Source organism: Urocampus carinirostris, chromosome 1 (genome assembly GCF_059441175.1).
Source record: "Urocampus carinirostris isolate Australia breed hairy pipefish chromosome 1, RoL_Ucar_1.0, whole genome shotgun sequence".
NCBI classification, from domain to species: domain Eukaryota; kingdom Metazoa; phylum Chordata; class Actinopteri; order Syngnathiformes; family Syngnathidae; genus Urocampus; species Urocampus carinirostris.
In genome coordinates this window covers 40,544,295-40,567,286 of record NC_142349.1, presented here as the reverse complement: position 1 = coordinate 40,567,286, position 22,992 = coordinate 40,544,295, and the positions used below count along the sequence as shown (strand labels likewise).

The following is a 22,992-nucleotide window of genomic DNA, read 5'->3' as shown; positions in this document are numbered from 1 at the left end:
CAGACAGCAACGTTGTTGACGTGCAGGCAGACACAAGCAGAAAAGGGGCGTGGCTACTGTAGCCAATCAGAATGCAGAGCACAATGCACGATGAATATAGGTTAAGTAGCTTAAACAGTGATTAAGTAAACCACAATACAGCAAAATATTATTGTAATCATAAAATTACATCCAAACAAGCACTGCCTTACCTGTGATGATCTTCGACGAGGAGCCCAAGAGGCCATTGCAACTGTCTGTTGCAGATGGTTGCGGCGGCGGAGGCATGTTTGGCCGTGGCCGCGGTTTAGGTGCCGGCCTCGAGGGACGGGGCAGCGAGCCGTACTGGGGAGTTGGCGGCTGCGATTCTAAACCGTTGTGAGGGGGAGTGTCTGGTGGCGTTGGCGTCTGTGGGGGGGACGGCTGTTCTCCCGGTGCCTGCTGCGGTGTAGGCGGTTGTGGGGGTGGATGGCTCGGAGCATGAATTGGGCTTTCTTTTCCCGGGTGGCGCCTGGGGGTGACGGGTGGGTGGTTCTGGGAGCCCAAAGATTGGTTGACGGACTGCGAGGCAAAGGGACTGGCTTGTTTGGGAGGTGCTGGCGCCTGTTTCTTAGTGCCTGCATTGGTCGGTAGGAGAGGGAACACATTTGGCCTTTAAAAATGTATTTTACGCACTATAAGGCCAATCAGGTTATCAGGCACACCTCTAAAAAATATTCTGTTGTGATTTTATATATATATATATATATACATATATATATAGGCAGACAAAATTAAAACATCTGTATGGGCTAGTGATGCAAATAAAAACAAAAATGTGACATACTTGCGCATTGATTGATCAGTCATAATTTCACAGATCACAATTGCATACAATTGCTTAACTTTAAATGCAAAGGGAATTCAACCCTGATACAGCGTAGAGTGGACCAGATCCCATCCACTAGACCAGGGGTAAAAAACTTTTGGCTGGTGAGCCACATATGGCTATTTTCATGAGTACATCTGGCTTGGAGATAAAATTCAACAGGCATAACTATTTACTGCATTGTAACATGCAAATGCGATTCAAACACGTAGAAAGACAGCAGGACCCTAAATATTCGATCGGTTCTGTCCAGTATATATATGGCACAGTCTCAACACAAATTACAGTTAATGTGTCACACAAACACCCCTTTTATATGGAAGGTCATTTAACAATCCATGTTCACTGTGAGACACTTTATGATAAAACCTACAGAACAAACTGTAAACACCCGAAAACTCCAGCTTAACTCCCAGACCAAGTTGATTGGGTGAGCACAGTGTTTGCACTCCTTCTCCACCCTCACCTAGCGCCATCTGCACTGAAGGTAAATATACTGGTATTTCACGCTATTTTTACAAAATAACTTGCTAGCTAACATTATTTAGGACAACAATAACATATCTCAAAATGAGCCTCAACACTCTTAAGTAACTGCGTGAGAGGGATAAGTTTTAAGTGTTACATTTATATTTATACAGGCAACACACAATCCCTGGCACTGTTATTTCATACATTTTATCAAATCATCACACGTAACACAGTGAAATGAAATGTGCTGAAGAATTAGCTTTGGTCTGGAGAGCGAGTTGGGCGTTTGTTTTTTATTTTGTCTGAAAATCTACGGTGTGGCTATCCCCCCCCCCAAAAAAATGGGGGGTGTATACAATTGTGGTTGAAAGTTTACATACACTTGTGAAGAACATAATGTCATGGCTCTCTTAAGTTTCCAGTTATTTCTACAACTCTGATTTTTCTCTGATAGAGTGATTGGAGCAGATAGTTCTTTGTCACAAAAAAAGCATTAATGAGGATTTGTTCTTTTAACACTTTAGTTATTATCGGTTAACAGAAAAAGTGATCAAATTTGCTGGGTCAAAACTATACATACAGCAGTACACTTTAATAAGGCGCTTTTGGTAGCCATCCACAAGCGTCTGGCAAGCTTTTGGTTGAATCTTTGATCACCCCTTTTGACAGAATTGCTGCAGTTCAGTTAAATGATGGCTTTCTGACGTGGACTTGTTTATTCAGCATTGTCCACAAGTTCTCAATTCTAGCCTGATTTAGCCATTCAGTTACCACTTTTGATGTGTGTTTGGCGTCGTTGTTCAGTTAGAACACCCAACTGCGCCCAATACCCAATCTTCGGGCTGATGACTTCAGGTTATCTTGAAAGCACCAGTTCCATTGGCAGCAAAACAGCCCCACAGCATAATACTACCACCACCGAGGTTGACGGAAGGCATGGTGTACTTGTGTTTAAAGGCCCCCCCTTTTCTGCTCTAAACATATTGCTGGGCATTGTGGCCAGATAGGTTGATTTTGTTTCGTCTGACCAAAGAACTTTCCTACAACAGGTCTCATCTTTGTCCATGTGATCAGCAGCACACTTGTGTCAAGCCTTAAAGGGGCCACTTTTGGAGATCGGGCTTCCTTCTTGCACAGCAGCTTCTCAGTCTATGGAGATGCAAAACACGCTTGACTGTGGACACTGACAACTGTTCTAAGCTTCTAATTATGGGCAGATCTGCTTTTTTGTGATTCTCAGTTGATTCTTCCGCCTCGTGACCTATTTAAATGGCCTCAGAGAACTCAAAAGCTATAGTCACTCATAATACTTCACAAGAAGTTAAGAGGCCATGCTATGAATCTCATTTCACTGACATAACTTTGTAAGTCACCAAAATTGCTAATTCGTGTTGCTGTACTAATGTTTGACACAGCAGATTTGATCACTTTTTCTGTTAACCCGTAATAGAGTCATAAAAGAACCAAACCTCATGAATGTTTTTGTGACAAAGAACTATCTGTACTAATCACTCTATCAAAGAAAAATCAGTTGTAGCAATAACTGGAAAATCAAGAGAGCCATGACATTACGTTCTTCACAAGTGTATGTAAATTTTGACCTGTGTATATATATATATACACATATATAACTTTTAAAATTTGTATTTAATGGATCTTTTGGTGTTAGGGTTAATATTTTCGTAATAGGTTAAACTGGAGTGATCAGTAAGAGAGGCAAATGTAGTTTTAGAATTTATTCACTGCAGTGGGCAGACGGATTCAAAAAGTCTCACCGTCTCACAAGTTTCCCGCGTTGCAACCAGGTTTTGTTCAAAAGCGTGCGCATGCGCAGAAAGTATCAATGACGTCACACATACGTCTACGGTTCAAAGTTCGCACATGCGCAGTAATAACCAACGACGTCATATATATCTTTCGGTTCAAAAATGGTACAATAGTAGAAAACGTGTTGTAATATAAATCAAGCTCATCTGGATTATTTGTAACATAGAAGACAGAGAAATACACAATTAACTAAATATGATTAGCTTTGACATTTGGTCAAAAATGTTTGTGAGCCCTGCACGTGACTCTAGGGATGCAGACGACGCATATAAGGGCATGAGGCCTTATCTCATCATCACACTATTTAGAGTTATCATTGGGCCGGGTCACGTAAATATTGTCAGTGGTTCAAACAATTCGCAATGTTTATGAAGCCTATGAGATCTGGAACTGAATGATGATTAGGGCATTCAATAAGGGCTTTGTTGGAAGTAATTTGGTCTTTCTGAACTGAATAAGGAGAATGGCACTGCAAAGAGTAATTCAGTCGTCCTGAATAATATAAATGCACGGCCGCATGTTATCAAAATGGTTCTCACTTACAATGCTAAGGAAAAGAAGTGCTATACAAAAAACATGACTTGACTTGAAACAATGTTCTCTCTAACATATCTGGTACCGTGACTAAAAATAGTGCGATAATGAGATAAGACCTAATGCCTCTTTCATGTGCCGCTGTATCCCTAGGGTCTAGTGACACTCTGCCGCAATCCGGGTTTGATTCCTGTTGCATTTGAAGTTATGTATATCCCTAGCGGCTTGGTGATTAAGAATTAGTGCTGGTACTGCCTTGTTACCATTAGTATCCAATTTGATTCCCATTGCCACCATAGCTTTCCCATTGTCGTCAGCGATAAAATTTATAGACTGAACAATAACTGCACAAACATGGTAATGCCTTTCCAATTTTGTCCGCATATAAGTCACAGCGGTTTGAAAGCCGCACTTTTAAATTTCAGGCCAATTTGGGGTTTTGGGGTAGTCTTTTGCTGTAGATGGTTATGATGCTCCCTCTAGCATCAAGTTTGGTTCTTTTTTTTTGAAATTGCAATCAATAATTGATTTCGTTCTTTCAGAATGGCATGAAAAAACAAAGAGCCGAAAGGCCATGTTTAGCCCCCTTACCTCTACGGGCCATGAGAGGACTGGGCCCCCTGGATCCACTCGGAGTCTGTGGTGTAAGCTGGGCTGATCCATTTCTCTGCTGAGGCGGCGTAGATGTGTGCTCCCGGGCTGGGCTGGGGACATGAGATTGTCTGGTCATGGAAAATGATTTGGACCCAAACATTCCAGGGATTGTGACACATCGATGCAAAGGCATGCGTACAAAAAAAAAAACAAATTAGCATAGAACAACATTTACACAGAATAATTAAACACATTGAGTACAGTACAACATGCTAAATGAGACCCAGTTGCAGATTTAGTACCAAACAAGCAGGCTTGATGAAAGGAGAGAAAACAGAAATAAATGACATGCAAGGGGGACTGAATCATCACCCGGAAGCAAGTATATTTGACATATCATACGTTTGACATTTAATGGGAGTCCAGGAAACACAAATGGCAAGGGACATCCGTGTGGCTGGGATTGGTCAAAAGCAGGCGACGTTGCGGGGATTATTTGAGGCTTCGTCATCTATGTCACACCTTACCTGCTCTCCTCTGGAGTGACCTGAGAGACCCACTGAGGTTGCACAGAGGCTACTTGGCTCCCAGCCCCAAATCCGCCAGCTGGGCCTGGTTGCTCGCCCTCAGTGTTGGCAGCCTGGGGCTGGGACTCAGAGGTTTTCTGGAGGGGCTGTAAGAGCTGAGTCGGTGATCTTAGAGGTGGCTGCTTATTAGTAATGGTGCCGGCTCTACGCAGACTGGCCTCTGGATGTTTGTTAACAGTGCTAAGAAATGAGGGAAAGGAGCTGTGAGACAGCAAACAACACACACACATTCTCACAACAGGCCCAGAAGATTACAAGAGGGAGACACCACAGAGCACAAACAGACACAACCAGTCGGAAAGCAGAAACCGAGACCAACTTTAAACCACATGAGCGGCTTGATGAGAACCCAACATTGCGGAATTAGACAAATGCCAGGAAGCCAACACATGAACAGCAACCTAAACGTATGAACTCGGCTTTAATTGCAAGTTCCAGGGACAACACAAGAGTACAAAATAGATTTCAGAAATATTGCTGTTTTTTTCCATACGTAAAAACTGTTTTGTTCAGCAGAAAACACAAAGGACTAAATTGAAATGTATGGAACTCATACAGGGTTCATGGATGCACCTTTGGGACTAGAGCACAGGCTGAAAGTTTGGACAGGGCAGGTCTTTGGTGGCCATTTCAGTGACCGTAATGGACTCATCAGCCACAACATAATGGGCCGACACCAGTGACCCCCGAGAATCCTGCCGGTCTGCTGATTTAGGACGGTGTGGGAGGGGGATTGGCAGGGCGAGGCTGAGGTTGGCATGGGACAGATACCTGTCTTTACGGGGAGGTTGAGTGTCCCCATCATGCCCCACAAGGCTGCCAGGCCGCTTCCTCTCCAGTTCGCTGTCCGATGTCGATGGATGGTTGGGCAACGCAAACATGCCCGACACGTTGAAATCTACCTCTGGAATATGGTAAGACAAAGAGCGATACAATTATGTTAGGAAAACTCTTCCATTTCTAGTACAGCATAATCTGGCTGGCTACTCTATGCAACTTTTTTTAATATCACTTCACTCTCTGATGATAAGCATCACCCTGCCATTTTATTTTACTCATGACAAGTAGAAGACACACCTCCAGGAAAGAACCAATCAGCATGCTGAATGATTGGCTCAATAATGGCAACTACATGGACTGAAGTTGCTGCAGCCATTTCTGCCAATGTCCTGCAGGAATAAAAAAGAAAGAGAGAAAGTAAGAAATCAATGACAAACTAAGTGAGGCTGATGTGAATGTGTTTTCTCACCCCTCTGTCTTTGCCCACAGTAGGTTGGGCCCAAGGACGATGGCAATGTTGCTCGGAGACATTTTGTTGACATCACACTCTTGAGCCAGTTTGGCCAAAAACTTCACCAGGTACCTGCAAGATATAATTCCACAATATATTTACAAATAAGCTAGTAAAAGGTACCAAATAAGAGTTGATCTAGTGTACCCAAAGTATTATTTTAACTACCGTAAATTCCTGACTATAAGCCTCTACTTTTTTCACAAATGTTCAGCCCTGCGGCTTATTCAGTGAAGCGGCCAATATATGGAATTTTTCTAATGGCCATCAGCGGCGCTGGAGTATAAAAGGTAAGATTAAGACCTTTAGAATATGTGCGCCAAGAACGACTGAAACCTCTAAGTTTATGTTTACATCGTCTGTTAAGTAAAGGTACGTTACGATAAAGAGGAAGACGCCCTTGATGGCATTAGTTGTGAGGAGGAAGTTGAGGACGATCTACAGTGAACTTCAAAATTACAGGATGCTTTCTTTTGACAGATACGTTTGATGCATTGCGAGCGTGATCCTACTAGCGTGTTGGTACCTTTAAAGGCACGGTTTGGGATGAAAGTTATATTATTATTATTATTAAAGCTTTGAAAACTCTCTCGGTGTACCGTCTTTCTTCGTAAATATGTGTAACCATGTATAATATGTATTTGCAACTGTATATTTTTGTAATGTATTTATTCTAGAGATTTATTCTGTTATGTGTTCTACGGGCCAATCAAAAAGAAGAGGCGGAGCAAACGCGGGCTGATGGGAATTGGGGTAAAGCTGAGTTACCGGCAGATCTGTCTGTTGTCGCAGTGGACAATAGTGGATATATATTTTTCCCCACCCTTAACTTTGGAAATAAACATTTTGTTTCCTTGGATTACTTTCAACGGGACCCGGACTTTACAAGTCTGCATCCTAATCCTACGGGTATCACTATCCATTTATGATGCCGACTGTAGTTCTAGGATTGTGCACTATTGACTCTTAGATTGTGTCGCTAGGAGGCTGGGGCCTTGACTCAGCCTCTTGACCGGGAGCAAGTGTGTCGGCCTATTGACTTTGTAGTGTATTATGATTTGACGAGTAATGAACAATTGATAAAGAATATAAAACATTTAATCTCTACAAAATCACAATCGTGGAGCTCTCACCCTGGTCTGAGTTAAACTTGTGATTGTGTCATAAGTTTCAATCCGGGCGCACGCGGCTTATACACCGGTGCGGCTTGTGTAAGAACAAAAGTGGAAAATCACTTAAAAAGTGGTGGGTGCGGCTTATAATCAGGTGTGCTCTATAGTCCGGAATTTACGGTAATGCAAGATCAGACAGCACTTACCTAAAGTTGGCTTTGTTAGTCTTTGGCAAGCGGTCACATGTCACCCACAAAGCTTGAAGTCTCTTGTCAGGGTCGGACATGCTGAAACACACACGATTATTGCCATCACATCATAAACACAGACTTTTTCAAGCATTTCTGTCTTCTTACTTTGACGCCTGTGTCCACTCATCATACAGGCCAAAGGTCATGAGAGGTTCGGGAAGTTCCCGAAGATACGACTTCAGTGCTCCTATTTACAAAAAATTATGTAGCGTTGAAAAAGGGATAGTAAGCCTTATTGGTTTTGTGAGGCTGTTATGAGCGATGTTAATACCAGCGACGGCGTGAGGGTCTGAGTAGAACTCTTCAAGCTGAGAAGTGGAACAGTCCAGTGCGGCTTTCAGCTTTTTTAGTTTTGAAGCTCCCGCTGCAATTCTGAAAAGACCCTATAGGGTAAATATGTTAGTATGTAAATGGAAGCATTCACATGGTGTGCTACATTAAACAACAAATGGGTAAATGAGGTTCAGTTGTGTTTAAATGCTTAAATTCAATTAAATATACATGCAAATGTTTGTAATGCTTGGTTGACATGGTGGGGCAATTAGCCTGATTTCTTCCCCATTTTTCTACCCCTCAACAATCAAGAAGACACACTGATGAAACTTTATGGCAACCATTGATTGGGCTGGCCACCAGTCTTTTGTCTCGCCCATGTCAGGCCCGATAGTGAAAAAGGAGATGAAGGAAAAAGAAAAACCATTCGTCCGGAATGCACATGTTACTGGCCTGTAGAGATAAAAGTCAACAAGAAAGAGCCAAAAATTGTGGTTATATATGATCATGCAACAACACAAAGCTTATTTATCTTTAGTATTTCATTTTTCTATCCTGTGCATTCCCCTCTCTTTTTTATTCCTCTTTTGCATACCTCTTCTTTCATTCCCGTCTCCAGCAGCATCATTACGCAGGCCTCGATAGGTAAAGCAATGTCCCGGTTACTTCGTTTCAGGTGCTCTTCCAGGGCCGTGCCAAACGCCGGCTTCTCCATCCAGGACTCTTCAAAATAATTTACCAAATATTTTAATGTGCTCATGTTTTTTTATTGGAAATGGATTGCAATACTGCTCACCTTGCTGTAATTGAATATTTGGAATAGCTTCTTCCAGAGCTGCTAAAGACCTTTTGTGGTAGTCTGCTTGAGCCTCTAATAACTGTCAATGATCCATATGTGGGCCTCTTTTTAGTTCAGTTGTCTCACTTATCATATACCATGAATTAAGTGAAACTAGGCATTGCTGTACTCACTATAAGATAATAGCGTGCGTAGTCTCCTTCTTTAGATGCAAAGTTATACATGTCTGCTGATAACTGGTCCTGCAGTGAACATACATTACAGAAAGAATTTGATTATTTTATGCTGTGAAATTTAGCGGAGTGAAAACCTACTTTGCACATTTCTACTTTGTTCAGAGCTTCTTCCATCTCATCTTTGAGGGAGTCCACTTTAGCTGCCATGGCTTGGTTGCTAGATTTGGTTGCCTGGTACCACCTGCACAGCCATCAGTTATTATTACATTATAAAAATGTCTCCCATGTTCCAAATGACCTGTTTTCAAAAGTGATGGATCAATCGTATTCTAAAAGTTATTTTCTTCCATTTTTGAGGCTATTGAATATTATCAGAAACAATTATTTTAGTCATCATCCCATTTATTTATAACAAAAATAAGATAATTTATTTTTACTAAAAGCAAAACAAAATAAACAAGGTACAAATATTGTAATTGTCCACTTGGAGTCACCTCACCACATTCTACGCAGTACAGTGATATGGATCTCTACTTGGCATGTGGGGTGTGGCCAAGTAAGTCAATGAATTAGAGAACCAAGTTGCAGCAGGCTGTTAGCTCACTGCTAGAGAGTTTGTGTGTTGAATTTTTCATTAGTTGCTTAATTAGAATTTAAGTGTTTAATGCATGTATATTTTGTAACCATATTTGTTATGTTCATCTTGTTTGAACAATCATAAATGTGCTGTTATGTAAACCATTCTGCTTAAAAGCAGGCATTGGTATTTTGTGAGTGTACAATGCTGTTAAACTTTGAGGGAGATATTTTCTTTCTGTTGAGTATTTAATGGCTTACATTGCTGGAATAGTTGATTTGAGTATATTGAACTAATAGTTGCGTTGTTTCAAAAAGACATACCTCTATCTTTGATTTATTATTATTATTTGTACACTTTTTATTGTAACATTCCATCAATGCAATAAGTAAAACATGACAAAAATGGAAAAAAAACAGCAACAAAAGAGGGAAAAAGCATGACTTGGCACTGTCACCCATAAACCTCACTGGACATAATACAGCATACTGTAAAATAAACCAATACAACCTTGTCTTAGCGGAGTCATAGTCCAGGACCAGTTTGGCAAGTTGCCGCCTCTGTTTTAGTATGTTTGGTATCTCAACCTGCGAAATTTTCAAGTATCACAAATGACAACTAAATCAGATTAAAGGGACCAAAAGGTAAACAAAACACTGATTGAAATCGATCGTTGTACTTCGGCCAGCGAGTTGAGTGGATCCAGAATGTCTCTCTCGATCTGCACTTCATGCAACATCAGTTCATTCGCCAACTTGCTCTCTGCCTCACCACAAACATCCATCATCTTGCTGCACACACAGATTAGATATTGATAATGAATATAGCTCATTTTTACATTGGACAGTGGTGTCAAACTCATTTTAAATCGGGGGCCCATATGGTAGAAAACCCCTCCACAGGGGGCCAGACTAGTAATATCATCTCATTAGCTGCACCGCTTATCCTCAGTAGGGTCGCGGGGGTGCTGGAGCTCATCCCAGCAATCATCGGGCAGTGGGCAGGGGAAACCCTGAACTGGTTGCCAGCCAATCGCAGGGCACACAGGGACAGACCACTCGCTCGCTCATTCACACCTAGGGAAAATTTGGACCGGCCAATCCACCTGAAATGCATGTCTTTGGAATGTGGGAGGAAACCGGAGTGCCCGGAGGAAACCCACGCAAGCACGGGGAGAACATACAAACTCCGCACAGGAAGTCCGGTAGCTGGATTTGAACCCACACAGGAGGTTCCCAAGACCTTAGAACTGTGCCGCACACGCGCTAACCACTGCGCCGCCATGCCCTTATATAAGATTTAATCTTTTGTAGTGTTTATTAACTATGCATGTTAAAAAAGTAAATTAATTTCTAACAAAGTTTATTAACTCTGGGAAACTCATGCAGACATAAAAGTGACAACAAATAGCATACAAACAGAATATTAAATGATTGATATAATAATTTGAAAGTCGTTCTGCTTTTTATTTTTTTATGAAAATGTTTACCCGAATATGGGATTTTTATGTTAGATTTCAAATCTACAGAAAGGAGCCAATGCCTATTTTTTGTATTGCCTTAAACAGGGCAACTTTTATTTTAAGTAAAATAATAATGTTTTCTGGCTGCCTAATGGCAGTCAGCAAATACAGCTACAGTGGGAGCTTAGCGAGTTGTGCATGGCTTTGGAGGAATCCAGTAGACATATTTAAAACTGCAAGTCATTGTTTGATGCAATAGGGCTCTTTTTTCTCTTGTACTTCACTCAGCATTGTCTTTGCGGGCCACATAAAATGATGTGTCAGGCCACATTTGGCCCAAGGGCCATGAGTTTGACACATGTGGCACAAAAGGAAACACAAATTATGTTTTATTTGGTTTATTTGCATCATTACTGTCACTTTTCACCAACTTCATCTTACCCGATCAGACTCTCATCTCCCAGCTGAGTCCCGCCTTCTTGCATGACCTGAGACAGTGCAGTCAAGGGTAACTTTTTCTAAACGGACCAAAAAAGGAAAAAATATTAACTCAGTCAATAAATGAATAAATCACTAAAAGATTCAACTCCGTCCCCATTTCATTAATTTGACTTACATGTCTCTTCTCTGTGTCTGTGCCTAGCTGCCCTTGCAGACAGGACACCAATCTCTTGTGTGTGTTATGCGCCATGAGGCGCACCAGCTCCATGCGTCTCTCGATCTAAGCGTAGACATAATTAGCATGTACTGTACGTTAGAGCGCACATGGCTGCCAGGCTTTATTAAAACATTTAATTATCAAGGAAACCGGTAAAGGCTTTAAAGCCAAACACAATGTTTTTTGGAACACATTTCATTTAGTCCATTTTGCAATATTGTTTATTTGTTACTGAAAGGCCGCAAAAGGGCATTTGTCAAGCTTGGGTGGTCGTCTCTCCCCTATACGGTTATATAATTGACAAAAGGTAATGAATGTGTAACATTAGATGACTTTCAGTTGACGTCTTTCAAAACTTCTAGTTGTGACAGTTTGTTTTTAAAATAATCTGATAAACTATTTGCAAAACCATAAATACATCATTACATTTGTTTCAGAAACGCTTTCAAGACAATATTTCTTAGTTGTCTAATCCATGGACATTTCTCTTTGCTATGTGTAGAAAACAATGAAGTGAAATATTTTCAGGTAGGAAAAAACCTTTGGCTCAAAACAGGGGTGGGAATTATGGCAAAAAGATCACACCACAATTTTTATTAATGACAATCTTGGTTTAAAATGATTCTATTTCAAATACAGCTAATATCTAAAATCTATGATACACAAAATAGTGAAGTCAAAATCAATACAATCAATACAGAACATTCAGTGTTTATGTATGCAACAAATGAAAGTGAAATTATAAAAATTGTACAGGATTTTAAGTCTAAAAATTGAACTGTTTGCAAAGACCTAAACATAACGGTTATTATACAAGAAATTGAGAACATTGGAACCCCTCTAACAAACATCTGGTATTTATCATTTATCATTAGGCAATTTCCTGAAGTTAAATACTCACTGCAGTTCCGCACACACGCGCTCGTTTCATATGCTTAATCCCTTCCATCAGGTATCACATATCACACTTGATGACGAAGAGGACAATACTAATTATAATGACAAGCAAATACCCCGGAGTTGCCGGGCCGAGGGAAGATTGGATTCGGCTGCCTGGAGTGGTCGGTCGTCCGGGATTCATTACCCAATTTGGCCGCCATAGGGCGATAGAAACCCCACGAAAGCAGTCCACACAAAGGTAGAAAGATATTGATTTTGTTGGTATTTATTGGGGGTGCATTGACACAAAACATAGCTAAAGACACTCGCGGAGGCCTAAAGTAAAACTACAAATTTTGACGAAAAATGGTTCAGCCTTTTCGGAGCAGATATGTCACTTGCTCGCATTTACACATGCACACACTCACACATGCAGGCACACAAAGCCACACACAAATCTGGATTCATAAGATAAAATCGCATTTTCCATCCATCCATCCATCCATCCATCCATCCATCATCTGCACCGCTTATCCTCATTAGGGTCGCGGGGGCATTTTATTTCATTGAGATTGTATTACTTATCTTATTACTGTTTTTTTCATGTTTAACTACTATTTGAGTTTGTTTTTAGTGATCAGAAAGATATGTTTCTTGGCTGACTTTTTTTTTGAGAGGACGGAAGTGGACCAATTAGTTTTTTTTTTTTAGTTTTTTTTATTACTGTATCTCATGTCGGGAAAATTTGCTTGTTACGTGAGTAATTTGAATTACCTGCACGATCCTGAAACAAATTAAGCTTGTGAAAAAGAAGTACGACAGGATCTGATATTGTTTAATTTAAATAAGCAAACGGAAAAATGGCAAACCTAGATTACCGGAATACCTTTAAAAGGGAAGCTATTTTCATGTAACCCAAACAATTTTTTTTTTTTCAAATGATTACAGTGGTTATTATATTTTTGTACTTAGTTGTTCTGATTGCAGGCCTTTGATCCTCAGAGTTTCTTTTTGAACTTTTAAAAGCACATCTGCAAAAGATGGCATCACCTAAGAAAACACTTCCTCTTCCTGTTTCAAAATAAACAAGCACAGCGCCTCATTTAATGATAGATTCCTATCTTATTATTTCTCTTCCAATTCTGACGTGTCAGACCTACACTATTTTCACTGCAAACCTAACCTGCCCCATTCGTAACAGATACCATCAGACCACGAATGAATTTCTTTGTCTGGATCCAATGAATTAACTGAACTTTGAGTATTCGCTGTTCACATTTCCACACATACACACCTCGAATAGCTCCAGACGGACAAAAAGCAATGTTGCGAAATTGCAGAAGCTTGGTGGACTACTGATGTGTCAGTGTCTCTTCAGTTTGAATTTGGCCGATTTTAACAGTATGGCCGGTGATTTTTTAAAATCCCAGCATTTAGTATATCAGGAAGATACTGTATTAATGAACTCCAAACAATCATTAATATTTTAGGGCGCGCACTAATATAACACATTATGTCATTTAAGCTAATCGCTGTTAACACTGCATGCATTTGCTTTTTCATTAACTTTTTTGAGACTACCCTGCAGTAGGATCACAGTCTTTATTTAGCTTATTTAAGTCTTTCTCAAATAAAAAAGAATATTTTTTTCTTTAAGTTCAATAAATGCCCAAGAAAACCCACAGGAAATGGTGCACCTACAACCTTAGTGGATAGGGGATCCAACCAACCAACCAACTATTTTAAGTTTCTGTAGTGCAGTGGTTAGCACATTCGCCTAACACACAAAAAGTCCCAAACATATGTTGACCTGGAGAAGGATGGGCGCCAACAGGCTGTACTTGCCCAAGGCAAACCACAGGAAATGTTGCCCCTACGACCACTGTGGCTAAGTGATCCAACCAACCAACCAAAATATATACATGTATGCATGACTAAAGTACAATAATAAACTGTAATTCTCTACTCATCCTGTCCATTTTGTGTCCAAGTACCTATTACAAACCGTCAAAACTGCAACACTGCTTTTTTTACACTTGTAAGTTCAGCTACATTCTCTAACTGTTTTGTTCTTCTTGCAAAATGAAGCGCAAAAGGCTATAGATCCTTAGAGTCTGTTGCATGCCAAATTATTGAATGTTCTTCTTTTTAAGTGCAGCTTCTGGTAAAGTTTTCAAAGAGAAATATTCTGTAAGATTAAGGTTGTTGTTATATATATATATATATATATATATATATATATATATATATATATATATATATATATATATATATTTCTTTGCGGACATTGTAAAATAATACCTCAGTCATAAATCAAAAGTTTAATATTGGAGCAACGGGGTCAGGAGGATATGGGTATCGATTGCAAATATATTTCACTCCAGAACATTCTTCCTGGTCACTTATCCCATCCAAGTACTGTAATTTTGCTGTACTATTTTCTTTACTACGCTAAAAGTTAATATAACTTTAGTAGGTAATGAAGTATAAACAAGGTTTTTACAGGAAGTTAATAGTAAACTGCTAACTGTTGAACATATTTTATGGATTCCAAATAAGCCTCTGTTTTGCACCGTGACTCCCCAGTCCTTCAAGAAGCACAAAAACACAGGCCACAACTCTTGCGCAGAACTTAGACAAGTTCATACATGATCCCTGCCTACACCAGTGCGAAACACAATGGAAAAAAATGGAAAACGACCACCACTGCAAGGAAATTGAAGTGTCACATTTCATGGCCACTGAGGAGGGGGGTTCTGATTGGAAAATAGAAACAGGATTGAGGTAACCACACTGCAGACAAAGTGACTGCTCGTGTGTGGATGGCGCTATAAACTTTAGAACACATATAAAGCAATGAGTCATTGTCACACTTCTCAATGAAGTAATTAATGTCCAATGCAGGACAAAATTCCTAACATCAAATAGAGAAAGTTTTTCTTTGGACTTTGCTTCTAACAATATTAGCCGGTATTTTCTGACTTTCAAAGGGATCTCAGCCTTAATTTCCGAAGCACGCCCTTCCCCACACAGGCCACACACTTGACCAACGTTTGAAGATAGAGCATTGCCTCGGTTCGCTTTCAGTCAAACACCACAAAGCCTCCTTCCCTGTAGTTATCATACACTGAACGAAAAGACTCGAGATGATGTTATAAATCAGAAATCGTAAACGTTTTACTTCAAATTTGGCTTGACTAAAGATGACTATAACAGACAGAGCTTTCAGGTAAAACTTCCTTACTTTAAAGTTCAAATATTTCCCCTTTGTTACATTACAGCTGTTTCTCGAGGTAAACTAGTGATTAAGTTCAACAAAATTTCCTTTGTAAATTGTTATTCTTTAAGTATTTTGGCTGGTTTGCATCCCATAGGTCATTCCATACCAGTACAGTACTCAGCCAAGACTCAAACAGAAGAAATGAAGTGGACATTTTTCAGACACAACAGAATTCATGCAAATATATTTCCATTAAATCAATATACTATACCATTTTGCCTTCATTACTTTTACATGTTTTAAATGATAATTAAATGGAATAAAGGATGCTCTGGTTTTGGGGCATGATGAAATCCATATAATGAAATACAATGTATTTGTTTCTAACTTTTTATACAAAAAAGGCACTCAACAGGTGCTGTATAAAAAACATTTGACGTGCATTAAAAACACCACACTTTCTCTCAAACCAATTACTCAGGCAATTATATACACAAACACATTAAAAGTGTGTAGGGATAGGAGCATGACACAGATAAAACAACCCAAAGAGATTTATCTGCTGTGGTCACACCATTTTCAAAATAACTTGAGCAATTTACTGAATGCTATTTAACTAACAATTTAAATGTTTTATGATAGGAAGGAATGATTCAATGGGCACTACAAGATAACCTGGCATTCACTTAAGAAAGTTCTATAACATAATTCTGGGACTGATTCAATTTTATCTTCCAAAAGAGGGGGTAATAAGTACAACACTTGTTGACTAAATATTATTGAGCGTGGCTACTAAACTTTAAAAATCTAAAAAATTTTCAGCATCGGTAAGATGAAATACCAGGAATTTGTAAACTCATATGCTTCATAAGTCAACATGCAAGGCAAGGTTAATTTAGAAAGACAAAACCCAAAAAAATATTGATAGATGGGATGGGGGGATCATTTGTTTCATTGCGTGATTTGTCTTTTGTTTATTAGATAACAGGCATTATAAGCCATAGTAAAAATCTCATGGCCAGACGGTTTACCTGCAGGAGGTCATCACTGAGCACCTCTGTCTTCTCAGCCCTGAGGACAGAAACCAAAATACATGCAATTAAAAAGGGGAAAACACAAACATTAGATTTCTACACTTTTTATTGCGAGAAAATTAATCTAAATTGTTTCGATTTCGGTCCATACTTGCATGAGAACCTCAAAGTAACAGATACTTGATTCTGTGCAAACAAGATGAAACGTTTAAATCGTGCTCAACCTGTCTTTTCTTTGTTTACAAAGCAGAATGTTAGAAAGTTTTCACACGAGTGACTTTAATAATAATGTGCAGAGTCAAACTGCATTTACTCGACAAAGCAACACTGTCAGCATCAGCTCTTTTCTCTGATGGAGCTGTCAAATTCCTCCAGCGTGTCCCAACACACGCTTCCTGTTGTGTCATCATGTTTGTTATGGCAACAGGCGAAGGTAAGCGAGTGTGCGCTGGAATTGACAAGTGGCTCAGTAATGTCTCAAAAGCCCCATTCATGATGATGACATCAGGTTAAGCTTCTCTGGGGAATGTACAAAATTTAGGCTGGGCGATATGACACAGCAACAAATACTCTTTGTACATTTAAATGAGGGTGAGTTCTATTCAAAGAAGAAAAAAATGTTAAGAGATTTATTTTTCTAAGGTACTCGCGAAAGACACACTACAGGAAATGGTACCCCTACGACCCTAGTGGTTAAGGGATCCAACCAACCAACCAATTCACAAAATATTGTAGTCCATAAAGTCTTTTGGGTATTTTGTAGTCAAATTAAGCATTACTTAAAAATGAATGTATAAATAAATGTTTAAAATCATATTTGAATCTCGCTGTGTTTGATTTCAGTGTGTGGGTTATTTCCCGGATATCCTAAGGTTATGGGCGAACTTATACAAAAATCCCTTGATTAGCATATAACAGCAGTCAACTACGATCCCGTATAAAGTTATACTGCTACAAGCTTCGCTGTTTTTTTTTGTTCTTCTATTGTGTAATTTGCACTGCATAAATGCTACAACATAAACTAAACAGATATATTTTCAGGCAGTGAAATTGTTTCAGTGACAACATTCAGACTATGAGACTTGACTCAAAATTAACAGGATGCCCTGAAGTCAAAAGCCATGTTTGTGTCGGATACACGACAGGGTTTGCGATGATAACTCAGTTAACATTGCCTTCTGTGGCTGAAACTTTACTTAATTTCTATTCAAGCTTATAAATGTAGCTCCTTGTTTTACAAAGAAAATGCTTGCTTATGAAGTTTTCATCCGCTACTATAAGTCCCCGTGAACCCCTTGTCCCCGCCCCCACTTGACTTCAACTTTTACCAGCTGTCAACATTCACAAAATGCTGACTCTACATAATTCTTCTGTGACCAACTAACCCGCCCTGAAAAACATAATCACTGGGGACACACATTCACCAGAGTTCCGCTCATGCCACTTTGGAGTGCAGTTCAGTGTAAACAGTAACCGGGTGTTAGCAACTCCTACGTTTTTCCGCAATGATTTAGGATCTAGTGTTAGTATTGTTACATGTCGCTGCTCGTCAATAGTTGGATGTTTTACACTGAAAAACCACAGTGACCAGATGATGAAGGTGCTGTATCTGAGTCAGATTGGGAGGTTTCTCCTGCTACTGGTAAGCATGGAAACTACTACTATCTGTTTCATGTAAGGGAGCAAACCCATACCCAGAGAAACAGCTTGGAGAGGGATGGGGACCGCCAGGCTGTACTTGCCAAAGAAATACCACAGGAATTGGTGCCCTTACGTCCCTGTTGGTTAAGGGATCCGTAAACCGTGAACACTTTACAACACAGAATCCCAATCAAAGCAGCAATGACCTCTGACCTGTATCCCGAACATTTTGAGGGATGTGCTTCTCATTTAATGAAATACATGAAATTATATCACAAGAAATGGTAGTGATGGGTAAATTAAACTAATACCTTGGCTTGAAGCTTGCATCAGACTTCCTAAATTAAAGTGTTTCGAAATACTGCTTCTGAGCTTGTGTCTTTCTGCCACATGACTGACGACGTCTTAAAAGGACGGCTTAAAGGTGGAGGCATTAGTAATGTGACAAGTAAAAAGCCAAGTTTGGAACCGTGTCGGGTTTATAATAATTAGTGGGAAGGGGGCGGGTTTATAATAATTAGTGGGAAGGGGGCTTTGTGTCTGACAGCTTGTGGATTATACATATATTTAAAACCTGGAAAATTGCTTGAACTGTTTATGAAGTTTCAGACGTTCATCGGTCTGGTTTAAATGGATTTCCAAAACCTATAGATTATTTTGAAGGCCTGACTTTGATTAAGCTTCAATACCAACTTTGGAACGCTGAATGTTTTAAAGGTGGGCTGCATAGGTAATAGGTATTTGAAAACATTAAAACATAATTAGGCAGCATGGTGGAGGAGTGGTTAGCTAGTCCGGAGCACAGTTCTGAGGTCATGGGGTCAAACGGAACATCAAACTGACCAAAACGCACCTTGTTACTTTTGAAAAGAAGAAAAAAACAAGCAAATAAAAAAAGAAAAGAAAAACATGACACATGAGAAAAAAAGAATCAGAACCAAAAGTGAAACTCAAGAAAAAAGGTTAAGAAAAATGAAAAAAAGAGAAAAATAAAAAAAGAAAAGAAAAGAAAAGAGGTTTGTGTGTTTTTTTCTCTTTAACTCCTTTCTTTTCTTTTTTTCTTTCTTATCCCCTACTTTTGTTGTATTTCCGTTTTCCTTTTTGCCTTTATATGATTCCTCAAAAATAAATCTTTTTCCTCTTTTTTTGTCTTCCTTTGAGAAAGGCTGTGTAAAAATTTGAAAGAGAAGGGTTTTTTTGTTGTTTACTTTTAGTCTCTGTGGTATTTAAGTCTACTTTGACTCATTTTTGGTTGCACTACATATTAGATCAACATCTACTGTGGTGATTTTCAACCACTGTGCCACGACACAGTAGTGTGCCGTGAGAAATTATCCGATATCACTTTTTAATATCTAAAATTTTATAAAACATTTATGAATCATTTTCTGCAAATGTTATGTCATTGTCAAGTGCCTGTGCTGTAAAAACTAGGGGTATTATACATTATATTATAATTAAACATACTGTTCAGTGTCATTTTATAACATTTTTGGTTTGTGGTGTGCCGCAAAATTTTCCCAATGTAAAAACGTAACCTGGCTAAAAAATAGGTTGAAAAACACTGATCTAGTGGACAAATATAGAACACTGTCCCTTAAAGAACAGCGGAATGTTTTTAACAGCGCGTTTTTGGGGGAAATCCTCCATTGGCCCAACCTCAGGGACAGCAATGCAGTCACTCCAGCACACACCAAACTGCCATTCCTCAAACCTAAAGTGTTCCGCCCCAAACAGTTCTGCTAAAGTAAGATAAACGCAGCTAGGCAAAGTGAAAAGTAAAGCATATAGGCACTTTGAACATAGTTGGGCATCATTAACGCATACTGTATTAGAGAAAATATTTAACTTTCGACTTTTTAGGCTAATTCAAAGGACGCACCCCACTTAAAAGGTAGATAGATGGTCGGTTAGGTGTGTTTTCTCGGAGGTAAGTTATGTATATGTGCTTTGCTAGTCAGATAGAGGGTGACGTAGACTGTCTTTACATTTCGTGAATGAATGTATGCAAGTACTAAAAAGAAAATTGTGTTCATTTAACTCCCCTAAGGTTTCCAAAATCTGTCCAACTACAATCCCGACTAAATTCCCACCCAGCCTACGTTTTTCGAAAAATCGCAAACTGACGTATAAAGTGTAAACGGTTCTATTTGGACTTGAAAGCTATGCGACGTAAAAGTCAGTTAGTTGTCAAATATATATGCTCTTGTTAAAGTCGATGCAAACAAACAATACTCACCTCCCGACTGTTTGGTTGGCAAGTTGCCTCATACGGTTAAACTGTTTCTTCATGTTGTTTGCCCTCTTTGTTGTGTTTTAATAAGACCAACAGCCCCTACAAAATAAAATAAAAAAACGACACCTCCGCAGAACTCGTATCCCTTAAGCCGTCTGAAAAGTTAGGCTAGGTAGGAGCCATTGTGCCTCAATAAATCCAACCCAGTCGCTCAATCTTCTCCTCAGAAAAAAACTTTGCAGTAAAAAGCTTGAAGAAACGAAAATAGAGTCCCGCTACTTTTGTTTCGACCAACTGACAACATGCCAGCGACGAGTCGTCAGTAAAGTTGGTTAGTGTTAGTGGGAGTTGCAAGGAGGAAGTGACTCGACTTTCCTACTGTACCACAAAGCACACGTGATACATCCGCAAGGGAACGACACTTCCACCGCATCAGCTCAGCTCCCAACGCTCTCTCTTGACTACTGTACCATTTAGGTATCATATTTACATTACTTGCACTTTTCAAAACTTTTACTTTTGAAGAAGTTTTACGTTAAACATACTCGTTGCCTTTTATTAAACATACATTTGCCTTTTGGTCAAATACAAATAAACAGATAACATACCTGTCAACCTCCACGGCTCCATGCCCTTACAAACTGTCATATTTTCCCTTACAAAATACAAAATAATCTTACACCATATTTTTTTTACCAAACGTGTTTATTTATGTAGTTTAACATGTTGTTTTGTACATGTGTTTCGTTAAATCATATATATTGTTAATGAACATTTTGTTGTGAGATACTGAGATGTTCGACATGAATGAGGTTTATTATTTTAAAAAAGTTCAAAAATTAAATAGCTTGGACGTTCACTGTAGAAGGAAAAATACATGCAAATATAATTAAGTAGAATTTTCTTATTCAAATTATTAATTCATTTCAAATTATTAAATCTGCATTAAATTAATGTTGGTAATATACTGATTAAAGGTATAACCACAAACCTGTCTTTTTTCATTTTCTCCTTTTATACTTCCTTTTTTTCTTAACTTTTTTTCTTAACTTCTTTTTACAACATAATAATTCGTAATATAATGCAACAAAGCAAGAGAGCCGTTTAATGAGTTGAGCTGAAAAAGCCGGTTCTCTAAAAAGAGACGGACTTCCTTTCTATACACAACTACCACGGAATGATGGGAAATCCCCAGGCGGCAGATGCATGCGCACAGTAGCATCAAACCGCTCGCTTCGTTTGCAACAGAAAAATCGATACAGAGATAGAGGCTACCGCGGCGAACTCGTTTGACTTGATTGATTTGCCGTTTCGTGATAGTCGGTGTATACTGGATGGTACCCATCATTGAAAAATTTGCGTTTTTCCATACAGATTTTCTTTTATGTCGTACACATCTTAAAATGCATAATAAACGTACTTTGTACAGCAAAAACGTACAGGTTGTCAGGTATGAGATAATAGTGAGTATTTTGAACATAATATACCATCAATAACAATAATAATAATGATAATGAAATAATAATAAAAGTAATCATCATCATCATCACGTGGCGGCACGGTAGATGAGTGGTTAGCGCGTCTGCGGCACAGTTCTGAGGTCATAGGTTTAAATCCAGCTACCAGGCTTCCTGTGCGGAGTTTGCATGTTCTCACCGTGCTTGATTGGGGTTTCCTCTTGGCACTCCGGTTTCATCCCACAATCCAAAAACATGTCAGGTTAATTGGCCGGTCCGAATTGTCCCTAGTGGGAATGAGCGGGTGAGTTGTCTGTCTCTGTGTGCCCTGTCACTGGCTGGCAACCAGTTCAGTGTCCCCTGTCCACGGCCCAAAGATGCCTGGGATGGGCTCCCACGACCCTATCGAGGATAAGTGGTGAAGATAATGGATGGGTGGATAATAACCGTTATAATGATAATAATTTTGACCACTGCATCTATTTGTCAAATCATGTAAGCTGTATTTTTTACTGTAAATAACCAACTATCTTTATCTATATTTTTTCAATGCAACTGTAATGTTTTTAACTCGAATAAATAATACATTTAGAGTGATTTCAAAAAGAATAGATATATCTATGTGGCCCTCAATGAAAATTAGTTTGGCAGCCCTGCTTTAAACAATCAGTTTTTTTATTTTTATTTTAATTGAATTTCTGTAGATACAATACTACGTGGATATCTGTTTACAGGGACACTGTATAATTTTGCAAATCCTCGTGGTAAAAAAATATTTTTTGTTTGTAAAAATAAGCAAAAATACATGAATTCTGATCTCAAGATGCATTTTTAAAACACTTGTTGTTTGAGAAATTTGCATTTATTTAACATAACATAAGCCTCAGCTAGAGGGAGATGACTTAATTGTCTGCCATCTTCCTGCTACAGGGTACCTGAAAAACCAAAGCCCCGCAAAACGATGGGCAAAAATGAAATTAGAAATAGCGCGATTTGATCACTTTAAGACTCCGTCATTTGTGTTTTTCCCTGTGCTTTTTAGCACTCGTTGCACGACGCTATACAG

The 22,992-nt window shown here is 39.1% G+C and overlaps 1 protein-coding gene across 4 annotated transcripts in view; it reads right to left on the bottom strand.

Moving 5' to 3' along the window:
• Nucleotides 1-20,864, bottom strand: part of arhgap17b (Rho GTPase activating protein 17b) — a 50,134-nt gene extending 29,270 nt beyond the window's left edge. For 2 of the 4 annotated variants that reach the window (XR_015850782.1, XM_088338924.1), the window contains exons 1-19: nucleotides 20,473-20,863; nucleotides 16,590-16,629; nucleotides 11,418-11,522; nucleotides 11,243-11,319; nucleotides 10,019-10,130; nucleotides 9,850-9,926; nucleotides 8,901-9,003; nucleotides 8,760-8,828; nucleotides 8,584-8,665; nucleotides 8,383-8,510; nucleotides 7,786-7,897; nucleotides 7,620-7,701; nucleotides 7,470-7,550; nucleotides 6,110-6,223; nucleotides 5,938-6,029; nucleotides 5,632-5,764; nucleotides 4,801-5,040; nucleotides 4,271-4,383; nucleotides 192-596 (exon numbers count right to left, since the gene is read on the bottom strand). Coding sequence is in view for 3 of the 4 variants with exons in the window: in XM_088338924.1 (XP_088195050.1) it covers nucleotides 192-596; nucleotides 4,271-4,383; nucleotides 4,801-5,040; nucleotides 5,632-5,764; nucleotides 5,938-6,029; nucleotides 6,110-6,223; nucleotides 7,470-7,550; nucleotides 7,620-7,701; nucleotides 7,786-7,897; nucleotides 8,383-8,510; nucleotides 8,584-8,665; nucleotides 8,760-8,828; nucleotides 8,901-9,003; nucleotides 9,850-9,926; nucleotides 10,019-10,130; nucleotides 11,243-11,319; nucleotides 11,418-11,522; nucleotides 16,590-16,629; nucleotides 20,473-20,525 (2,218 nt within the window). In the remaining variant the exon portion in view is untranslated. Of the gene's footprint in view, nucleotides 1-191; nucleotides 597-4,270; nucleotides 4,384-4,800; nucleotides 5,041-5,631; nucleotides 5,765-5,937; nucleotides 6,030-6,109; nucleotides 6,224-7,469; nucleotides 7,551-7,619; nucleotides 7,702-7,785; nucleotides 7,898-8,382; nucleotides 8,511-8,583; nucleotides 8,666-8,759; nucleotides 8,829-8,900; nucleotides 9,004-9,849; nucleotides 9,927-10,018; nucleotides 10,131-11,242; nucleotides 11,320-11,417; nucleotides 11,523-16,589; nucleotides 16,630-20,472 lie in introns of all 4 variants that reach the window. The other 2 variants (XM_088338938.1, XM_088338947.1) reach the window with 2 other exon arrangements.
• Between the last annotated feature and the right edge of the window lie 2,128 nt (nucleotides 20,865-22,992).